This window comes from Tarenaya hassleriana, unplaced genomic scaffold (genome assembly GCF_000463585.1).
Source record: "Tarenaya hassleriana unplaced genomic scaffold, ASM46358v1 Cleome560, whole genome shotgun sequence".
Taxonomy (NCBI): domain Eukaryota; kingdom Viridiplantae; phylum Streptophyta; class Magnoliopsida; order Brassicales; family Cleomaceae; genus Tarenaya; species Tarenaya hassleriana.
Genome location: NW_010968189.1, coordinates 22,626 through 34,073, shown reverse-complemented (window position 1 = coordinate 34,073; position 11,448 = coordinate 22,626). Strand labels below are relative to the sequence as shown.

The following is an 11,448-nucleotide window of genomic DNA, read 5'->3' as shown; positions in this document are numbered from 1 at the left end:
AAAAAAAAGATAGATTTCCTTTAAAAATATTCGGTTTTTCGGAATTTTTAAAGTTCGGTTCGGTTCGGTTCCGAAAAAATTCGGTTCTCTAAAAATGGTACCGTTCGGGAATTAAAAACGGTTTCGGGTCGGGAAAAATACCGTTTTTCGGTTCGGTTCGGTCCGGTTCCGAAGAACCGAACCGAAACGCCCAGTCCTATTATGAACCATGTAAATTGATTAGTGATCGGAAGTTCGATCTTGTAATTTTTTTCATGTTTGGGCAGTTTGAAGTGGAAAGGAGGGAAAGTGATACTCGAATCGATATGTGTTGCTCGCCGAGGCCAGGGCTGCTTCTTTCAACTGTTAACACATTGGAAACCCTAGGCTTGGAGATCCAACGATGCGTTATAAGTTGCTTCAGCGATTTCTCCATGCACGCTTCTTGTTCCGAGGTACGTGTGTTACACGAATAGCGATTATGGGTCTACGTGTATATGTGTATACGTATAGATTTTAGTTTTATCTTATAGCATATATTCGACACGCATGCATATAGGCCGCTGAGCAGAGAGATTTGATACGGTCGGAGGATATAAAACAAGCATTATTCAGGAACGCTGGGTACGGAGGAAGATGCTTGTAGGAGCACAAGTTCATAATGAAACCAATAAAAGGAAATGATTGGTTGGTTGAAATCATAATCTCTTTTTATTTATCTTTTGCTTGTTTTAATATTGATATCTATAAATAGTTATGATACAATTAGCAATCAATGAACAGTCTATGCGCTTAAAAACAATATAAATGTCGAAACCATTTCCATATGCAAAAAAAAAAAGCTTACCGAATGATAAGAGTCGTTAAACAAGAATTAGGGTTGTGAATGATAGTGACTCGTCGCCTCTAATCCATTGGGTCACATCGGGCAGTGTTTAATCATGACACTTTTAAATATTAATCATAAGAAGCGACAAATTATAATGTTTTAATAATTTTTTTAAAAAAAAAATCAGTGCGGCCCAAGTGAGGCCCAAATAGTAAAAAAAATATACGCGGACGAGATCTGTTCAAAGACCAACGATTCGAGAAGCGGCAGAAGATAACGGCGGCAACAACGTCGTTATTAACGGGTCCGTGACGGCGAAATGTCGAGCGAATTTGCAGCAGGAACGGGACCCTCTGACTCATTCAGTGTATACTGGCCACCTCGTTCACAATAGTCAACTCGATGTGAGGAAATACACGGCACCATATACACACACACACACGTATATGCGTTGTACCAAATACTGTTTATTCGCACGTAAATTGATAAAAAAATCGAAGTTGTTATGGCGGTGACAACGATTTCCGACCAGTAGTTACGTACGAACGACGGCAAAATGTCACATGATTGTCTGGGCCCCATATTATAATATAAAATGGACCCAATAGGCCCAATGGGCTTATGGCCTATAAAGTCCAGTGTTTTGGGTCAAACTTCAACACGGGCTTTTTCGATACAAGCTTATTATAGGTCTGGTCTGGATACAAGGAAAATACGTCGACACGTGGCCTTTTTTAAAAAGTAAATTGAGCTTACTAACCGATGTAAAAATACATGCTTAGACGTTAATATTCGCACCACAAGATTCAGAAGACTAATTGATAGATATGGGCAATAATCAGTGCTTATATATTACAACAGAGATTTTTTTTTTGTATAAAAAAACCCACTAGGGACAGTCCAAAAATGGAAAAGCTCCCACTTGGACAGTAAAAGAAACAGCCTATGGTTGTGGAAGTAGGAAGCCCAGAGATTTGAGTGGCAGCTCCTACGGTTATTATGATGTTTGGGAAGTGAATGAAGATCCAGAGGCAATGGAACATGAAGGATCAAGTTGCAACTCAAAAAGACCTAACCAACAAAATTCCCACTCACATCTCCAACTTGCAAACCAACACACACATGTAAAAAGCTGTTTATATATACAAATTATATATATATATATATATATATTGTAGCCTAGACTTATAACGTCATCAAGATTATCATACAGATGGTATAACATGGATGATAGAAACTCAACTTTAATAATTCAATCAGTGAAATATCGATATAAAACATCTGTCACGTTTCGAATTCGACATTTAAATTGGTGAGAAAAACGTAATTTTAATTACATGGTTTATTTTTTATTTGGGATTAATATGGGCATTGGTCCAGTATACCCGATTATAAAAAAAAACTATGGATCATACACATATGGAAGTGTATGATATATATATATATATGGACCGCAAAATTGTGACTAACCCTATAATGAGTACGCATCTAACAGGATAAAGTGAAAGATAACATACTTTGTCGGCATCAAATGTTAGATATTTTAAAATCTTGAATACATGCCATTGAGAACGATGAACACAAAAGTTTTGTTTTTGCCTATTTTACTTGAAAATTTTTCTGAGTTTCCCTGTTAAAAATGTCTTTTACTTGAAAACTTTACGGACAAAAGTTTTGTTTGGGCAGAAGAATATTTTTTTATAAGAAAAAACAGGTGGATTAATCAAAAGAGAAGTCGTTAATTAGCACTAAAGACTCCAAATCTTCCCATTGGATGAACAAAATTTTAAAATTGATATAATATAATCTATCATTATTCCCTTAATTAATTAAATTAAATTATCCTTGGTATTATTTATAGAGCATTCTTTGGCAGTTAATGGAGGCATGATTCCGTATATTAGGATCTCTTTGGCTGATCTGTTTGACTAAATTTCATAATTCAATTAATGACCCAAAAAAGCCAAATTAAAAAATGGCTAATCAAACATATATATATATATATATATTAAATAATAGCAAAGTTTGGTACTGTTTTTTAAAAGTTAACATATACCTAACATGTTACTCAGATTTCCACTATAATATAAAAATGCTAATCTTTTCATATATATTTTTTAAGATTATAGCTATATGATTTTTTGTTAGATTGGTCACATATTTATATAACTTTTGTGATTGAGAATGTCAATGCACCAATTAGCATGCAACAGAAAAGGTCTAGTTGATATTTAGCACTACAAGATTTTTTTTTTACCATTAGATAGTCAATGTAATTTTGTCATCTTTTCTTCTAAGGATATATATATATATTCAATCCATAAGTCATAAGCTCTTTGAATTATAATCCTTGATTGGATAGTTTTTTGAAGGCATTATTATCCAATATTTTGTTTTCTTCATCTCTATAATCAATGTCTTGAACAATTTAAAAGTAATAATCAATCACTTCTAGTTGTTTTCGCTGTTTCTAATTAAGTATATATCTACCCGATATCTTAGAAATAACAGTAGAAAATCGACAATATTTTTTTTACCCCGCGTTATTATTTAACAGTAAATTCATGAAAAATATCATATTGGAGTATCAATCAATCAATGTTAGTGAAATATGTGGATTCTAGTTACTTCTTCCTCCTGTTTATTACATTTAATGATGTGTATAGTATATTAATATAAACAATGATGATGCATATTGAAGACAATAAATGAAAAGACAATTTTACCACAAAAAAAGAAAAGAAATGAAAAGACAAAAAAAGACAAGTATGATAAATGATGACGTAAGAGAAGTGGAGGGGATAAGAGCACCGAGAGGGCACTAAGTGCTTCCCAAATCCCCCATGTGCTCCCCTCTCTCTCTCTTTATCGCTTATCATCCGTACATTTTACATTATACTCCCCTTTTCAGATTTTTTTAAATAAAAAATATTCCTAATTGCTTACCTATTTTTAAATCGATTCGAGAAAGTACAACAAAACTCTGGTTTCGAATCCATTAGTAGGTGATCGAATGGCGAAAAATGTGTTGCTCTTTGTGTTTTAGTCGCTAGTTCGAAACCAGCTATTGAAGAGGGAGGGGGTATTTATCTGCTGAGAGGGTGTTGCTTCTGGGCCTCTGTCGCAAGTTTTTTAAAGGCTGCTTCTGGATCTAGGGTGGATGTAATCGAGACGAAAGTACGGAGAACTATCCTGGTTAACAAAAAAAAACCTCGAGCTTTTTTCTTTTTGTCACAAATTTCTCGAGCTTTCTCATCTCCCAAACACATTCTTTTTATTCTAAAAAAGCTTGCACAAGTAATCATTTACATCTAACCCTGATAAAATGGTCATCTAATATATATATATATATATATATATATATACTCGTCCATTTTATGATGACGTGTACAAGAACCTGGAACCCTTGGGAAGGGTATTGATAAATATGAAAATAATTATTTGTTGTTCGTCTAAACAAGAATTAAGAATATTCGTAGTATATTGAAATCCATGTATTGTTATGAACAATACTAAACTCCCTAGTCATGTATCATTGTGAGAATAATGATATACCAAGACTCGTATGATGTGTGATTGATGATCATATAGATGATCATAGGTATTGGATACGATCACAATCATAGGTATTCGTTGGAGAATGGAATACTGGATTGACCCGCATGAGATTGTCACATGGACTAGCGTCATGACTTGAATCTCATATGGTGGTTCCATGATTGGATCCTAAGACCTGAGATATCTACGGAATCCAACATGAGGAGTTGCGTGCTTTGAATACGTCAAACGTCCTGCATAACAGGAGGACTATAAAGGCGTGTATCAGGTACGAAACGAATCAAGTGCTGGATTGTAGATAGTCAAGACGGGATTTGTACCTCCACTATAGACGAACGTCGTATATTTCAGACAGTCGAACTCAGTGAACGAGAAAGCAGTCGAATCAGATAAGGTGGCTTGTCCATGCCTTATGTTCGACGTATGATATCGCGATACAAAAAGATCATCAACCGGAATCATCACTGGCATTCGTAAGATCACAAACAAACTCTATTCGAGATAGGTAGTCATAGTGTCTTGCTAGAGACCGCCTATGACTTGTATATCCGGAATAGAGGTTTCAGGTTATACTACTACGAAAAAAAATGGGTTGCTGTCATCAGATATTAAAAATAATTATATATGATTGTTTATTTTAAAAGTTATATGACATGTGTAAAGGGGCATTCAACATATGCCCATAATTCACAATCAATACAGAAAAATGGAATAATTATAACCACTAATCGCGTAATAAAGAATCAAATCGAGGGATTTGGGAAATCTAATTCGTGGAATGAAGGATTAATTAATATTATAAAATTGTAAACAGTGAAATTAGGCCATGAAATTGATTGTTCACTCGGAGGGGGGCCGAGTGGACGGACGTGTCGGACCACTACTCGTCTTGCTGGTGACGTCAACTTTTCATTGGAAAAGTTGGTACCAAAATTCTAACGCTTTGGTAATTAGAGGGTCCCAATTCGCATTTATTCTTTTTTTTTTCTCGTTTTTCTTATTTGTTTTTATTTTACATTTATTGCGTATTATTATTATAAAAAAAAGTTCAGAGATAAAATAGCGCCAAAACAAACCATTTATATATCGTGATTATGAATTAACATTCCGATGTAGTACATTCCTTTCCTATTATCCCCACCTTAATTATATTTAGACGACCCATTATATATATAATTAATTTCCATTTCAAATGGAGAGACCAATTCGGCAATCATTTAGTTTGTAATAATTGGAATTAGTTTGCAGTCGATGCGCACAAAATTGAAATTTGATTGTAAGGTAGGGCTTTCCAATAAGACTAACAAATGTGGCACCTTATATTGTACCTAATTAGGTTAATTAGCTATTTGCTTAGTGTGACATGAAAGCATGGAACACTTTCTTTTCCAAAAACTATTTTTGGTACGTTTTTTTTTTACAAATCTTGCCATGCCCATAATTAGTCGCGATTTTCTAACCCACCATCATCATTCCATTTTATTTCCTCAATTAGATAAAATTGAAATGAAAATTTTAGGGCATGCCCTGTAATTTATATTACTAGAAACTAACCATAACGAAAATAGAAAGAAAAAATTTCATCTTAATTTTTTTTGGTCCGCGACGGTATGTACAGCAAATTGGGAGATTTCAGATTTGATATTTTATCTCTTTTTTTTTCGTTTGGGCGCTAATTAGGATTCAATACAAGGGAACCGGAAAACGCGGCGGCTTAACCGGAGGCGGCGGCGGCGGATTCTGGACATCGACGGTGATCTTCACTGGCCTCGGCGGCTCGCACGGACATGGCAGCGCTATGAACTTCGGTGTATCATCTCCTGGCATCAACACCGGTACGCTCTGGCTCTGGTTCTTCTTCGTTTCCTAATCACATTTAATAAACCACGATTAATTAAATTAATCCTTCAACTAATCAGTTATTAATCCCAACTTTAACCAGTAAAAATCAAATATATTTTCAAAAAATAACCCTTTGCTTATTTTCACTTTGAATTTCTTAATTTCAATCTGTGGATATCTGGAAAACCGAGTGTGGTAAAACCGTAAATAATTCAAAATCGAGATGAATAATTCGAAATCTGAGGGTTCTGTTGGAGCATTACAATTTGCAGAGGGCGGAGAGAGTTACCGAGATGGGAGGTCTAGGCTTCGCCGGAGAGGACTCGATGTCGCCGGCAGCGGCGGCGGACAAGGAGCGGCGGAGGGAACGGTGTTTGTCCCAGTGGTAACAGCAGGAGAAGATCCCGGAGAGGCTGAAGATGATGATGAGGAGGAGAGCTGTGCCCAGTGGGAAGCCTAGCGACGGCCGAGACGCGTCCACGTGCGGCGGCGGCGAGAAATCCTGCGTGTTCTCCATCTCCGGCGGCTGGGATTATCGACGGGGCTGTTGTGGGAGGATCGACGGCTGAGATTGATGGACGTTCTTCTTCTCTCATGTGTTTGAGAGAGAGAGGGAGAGAGAGAGAGAGGAAAGTGATGTTGTTGTGTAGGGGAAGGCAGTACGGGGAAGCAGAGGGTAGGGGGAGTGTATATTTATAAATGAAAAATCTGGAATATTTTTTTATTTTTTTATTTTTATTTTAAATTTACAACGCCATCATATCAAAAATACCATCCATTTGTTATTTTTTACTTCAAGACATATTCTTCTCATATGTGACCATGTGATCAGAAATTTAATCTTGGTCACATTGATCATAACATTAAATTTATAAATTTTTTATCAAATGATCAATAAGATATATAAAATATGAATATAATGAATGAGTATGATAATCATAAATTTAACGTTATGGTCAAAATGACCAAGATTAAATTTTTGGTCAGATGAGTCACATGATCACAGTTAGAGAAAAATATGTTTTAAAATCAAAATAACAAAACCTTTTACAACTGTAAGAAAAAATCCAGTCCAAAAAAGCAAATGTGATGTACAGAAAGTTATGCTTTCCCTTTTGCTTTTTTATTTTCCAAATATCTTTGAAATGATTGTTTATGTAGAAAATACCCCCGATTATATCATGACGTTTCCACAATTCTCTTATGCATATATATATCCTAGCTTTTGTAATTCCATGAAACCAGAAGTACAGGCCACACGAGAAAAAAAAAAAGTTTTTTTTTTTGGTGTTGTAAATCCGTGCGAAGCATAACATAACCGTCGGTAAATTTCAAAATTACCATAATATATATATACTCAGCAATGTTTTGGGAGAGCGAGTGAAAGTCATTTCTGTATGTTATTGAAAAAGTGAAGTTGTAAAGATCAAATCAAATTTGACTTTCCAAAAACAGTGCATCATCAAATCCAGCAAAGAGAAAGGAAGAAATGAACCTTTTATCATCGGTGAATAAATACAAAAACTACAGTAAATATTTACTTTCGTGGTAAATTTATATTAATTAAAAATAAAAAAAATCGGGGGAAAATTAGAAGGGAGGAGAGTCGAGAGGGAAAGAAAGGCAAGGGAGAAGTTGTCCTGTTGTCCGGACCACCGTACGGAGAACACGTTGGCCCTCCATTTTATTTTTTCCAATGTCACACACTAATAAATATTTTTTCGACACTCATTTAATTTTTCTCATTTTTTTTAATTAATACAAAGATGACTCATCAACTCGGCAAAAATTATAATACGATTCTTTGTTCCACTATATATATATAATGTATGTATGTATGTATGTATGTATGTATGTATGTATGTATGTATGTATGTATGTGTGTGTGTGTGTGTGTGAACATGCCAGTTTTGAATTTTATGTTCTTTTGAATTAGGCCAGACTTTTTACATAAATCATAAACCAAAAACAAACAATAACATTTAATTTCAACATATATATTTTTTTAATGGGCATTTCGGCCTACAACTTTACGTGGTTTTATATAACTAAAGTATTTAGTTAGGGTGGCATGACAAAAATGTTCGGTCTTATCGCTAATTTCCCTTTTTCAAATTATTTATTTCTTGAATTCAGATATAGTCGAAGATATGTTAATATATATATATATATATATATGTATGTATGTATGTGATTGTGGGGAGCTCAAGAATATGTTTATTCATATAAAAACGTAAATATTCGTGAGCAAATTGATGCACAACATGCCGTTTTAGTAGTTATCTATATATGGAAATGGAATTGATATATATATATATATATATCCCAAAGAACCAAACAAAAACTTATGTAAAACTTTTTTTTACCCCGCGAGTACTAATAAGATTTGTGTGGATATTTACCCCGATACAACACATATATAGATATTATTATATATAATTAATAGTTACCGATATTAATGGCTAACAAAATAAAATCGGCATAAAATGGAAGGCGACCTCAAAACCCTAGATCTGCATCAATTAGCGAGTTATGAAAAATTTATGATTTTTATATTCATTCGTGAACATGGAATTGACTATTGAAATTTGACCTCAGATTTTGGGAGGCCCTGTTCGGAGAAGATCTCTCCTATAGTTTAAATGCCTGTGGCACCAAAACCATGTGCATGCAACCCCACTTAATCAGCCTATAATGATTATTATGATTTTTTATTACAATAATTAACGATTTATACATGCTGTTTATATATTTTATAGTATAAAAAACATATTTACTATATATAGCATTCATTTATCACAACGATGCTATACATATATATATATATATATGATCACAATATTGCATTAATATGATATAGAAACAAGACCTCTGACGGGGTGGGGTGGGTTTGGATTGGGGCCTTTTGGCCTTTAGGGATCCTAGAGGACAAAAATATTGGAGGCTCAATATATATACACATATACATATATACATATAGATATAATAATGAAGACCCCGGAGGAGACGATGATCAAAATTAATTGCAATAATACGTATTTTTTTTAAAGTATTTGACGTGTTTGAACTGTTGAACACATCTGTGTAAGTAATTTATATACGTACATATCTTCCCAGAGTATCAGTTTCTATAGATACGGGAATATGCTATAAACAAGCAATATATATAACTAAAGTTACCACATGGGGAAGTCCCCTTAGTTTACTTGCAAAAAAAAAAAAGGGTCGAACTCAATATTTCACGGCGGCTAAATAATCTAAAGCTATAAGATATTTTATTTATTAAATGGATTTATTAAGAAACATAATCTACAATCGCCTGTGATAACATCATGATTTAACTGTTTAGGCAAATAACAAAACGGATTTTACTGGACCTTATAGGGGTTTGTGGGCTACAGTTTACATTATTTGTGTATCGTATCGTATGTAAGCATATATATATATATATGATACAGTGTATATATATCTGTGTGAATATGTCGCAATCATGGGGTTTAGGGTCCAACGAGTTTTCGTCCACTAAACCCATTTCCCATTCCAGTCTTCTTCCTGTTATGGTTCGTAACCTCAACTTGTGCTTGCTCCTTGGGAGGGAAAACATTATTATATTGTTGTATTTTATAATGAAGAACGACAAATTATTCCAATTTTATACATAAAAAAATGAAAACCTTAGGGGTGAAAGGACTAATATGATCGGCCGGACCACTATGTTTTATTGTTATTTCTTTTTTCCCTAAATAACAATGTAAGATTTTGTATCGGTTGTTTGATAGTGACGCTACGTTGATCCAAAAAAAAAAAGATATTTCTTAACCGATAAATGTAACAAAATCATATGTTAAAAATTATATATATATGCACACACGTATACGTATGCGTATATGTACTGCAGATGTATGGGATCCAACTAAAGCTATGGGGTTTTTAAGTTGCATGGGACCATGTAAACTCCGACCTAATGTATATATTGAAATTATTCTTAATTCTTTAATTTCCAATGGTCAGACATTTGTCAGAATTATTTTATTTTTTTTTGGTATCGGATTCGGAAGGATAAGAGTACTTAGCGCCAAAGTATACGCGAAAACTCGACGGGGCATTTGGCCCTTCTCTCAAAATTTCGTTTTTTTTAAGGCTCAGACATTTAATTTTTTCTCTATTCATAAAATAATAATATTTTCAGTACGTAATTTAAATGACGACCAGAAAATCGACGGTAACACGTTACATGGTCAAACATAATTTAAAATGATTTTTTTAAACATAATTTAAAATGTTTGTTTGTTTTATTTTAGTTTCCTTATCGGATATGCATCCAGACCTCGTCTACGTGGTTTGGTTATATCAGGCTTCCGGGGAAAATCACATTTCATAAAATAAATAAATAAATAAAGTTTCTGGTGAAAACCTTATCGAACAAGAGGTTGCAATTTGGCTGAATTATATAATTTATGGAATATACGAACAGTTATTGGGCTTGGCCCAGTAGATTGTTTGTAAAGCCCAATAAAATGGGATATGGTTATAATATATTTGGGCTGGGCCTAATTAATAATCAGCGGCATATTTCTCGACAAAATTTTCTAAATCATAGACATATACGTGATTCCCCAGTTCAAAAAAAATATTGAAATTCTTTTTTTTATTATTAAAAAAATGTTTGGTGGCAATTGGTAATATACAATATATAAACCACCCTTTCAGTGGAGGCAAATGTTATTGGTGTTCCTCTAAGTGCATCTTTGGGGGGGCAATAGTGGCAAACCTATTATTCTTCGTCGTCGTCTTATTATTATTATTATTATTATATCTTTTTGAATTTTTATATATCATGATTACTGCTCATTTTAATCATTACCAAAACCATTAAAATAAATCCCACTATATATGCCATATATCCTGATAAAGAAAAAGAGGTCATATCCATAATCCATTTCACAGCAAGGAATTATTTAATGGTGAGCATAAATTCCTTAACGATAAAAAACCTTTTATAATAATGTAACAATAATAATCGAGTTAATCAGTCTTTACAACAGCAATTTATTTATTTATTACTTTGATTTAGCCCTTTATATTATTTTTCTTTAAAAACAAATAAATAAATGCATCCCTTTTTTTTTTCCTCCGTGCATGTGGCAGTGACCCTCTCGGGTTAATTATTGAACCATGATTCTATTCTACCAGCTTTTATGTGGAATATTATATATATTATGAGTATACGATTTCTTGTG

The 11,448-nt window shown here is 33.6% G+C and overlaps 2 protein-coding genes across 2 annotated transcripts in view; one reads left to right on the top strand and one right to left on the bottom strand.

The window, feature by feature from the left end:
• LOC104798695 (transcription factor bHLH93-like) overlaps window positions 1–751 on the top strand; it is a 2,298-nt gene extending 1,547 nt beyond the window's left edge. The window contains exons 3-4 of the mRNA XM_010520872.2: window positions 267–434; window positions 539–751. Coding sequence (XP_010519174.1) covers window positions 267–434; window positions 539–625 — 255 coding nt within the window. The 3' untranslated portion in view covers window positions 626–751. The remainder of the gene's footprint in view (window positions 1–266; window positions 435–538) is intronic.
• Window positions 752–5,867: 5,116 nt separating this feature from the next.
• Window positions 5,868–6,807, bottom strand: LOC104798694 (uncharacterized protein At5g65660-like). The gene is made up of 2 exons (XM_010520871.2): window positions 6,498–6,807; window positions 5,868–6,232 (listed from the first exon to the last, which is right to left on the bottom strand). Exons 1-2 carry the CDS (start codon window positions 6,723–6,725, stop codon window positions 6,050–6,052), a joined length of 411 nt encoding a protein of 136 aa, XP_010519173.1. The 5' UTR covers window positions 6,726–6,807; the 3' UTR covers window positions 5,868–6,049.
• Between the last annotated feature and the right edge of the window lie 4,641 nt (window positions 6,808–11,448).

Coding starts and splice junctions, on each gene's coding strand:
- LOC104798694 (XM_010520871.2), bottom strand. CDS start 6,725: ATGGAGAACACGCAGGATTTCTCGCCGCCGCCGCACGTGGACGCGTCT. Junction 6,233..6,497: donor AGCCTAGACCTCCCATCTCG/GTAACTCTCTCC, acceptor AAATGTGATTAG/GAAACGAAGAAGAACCAGAG.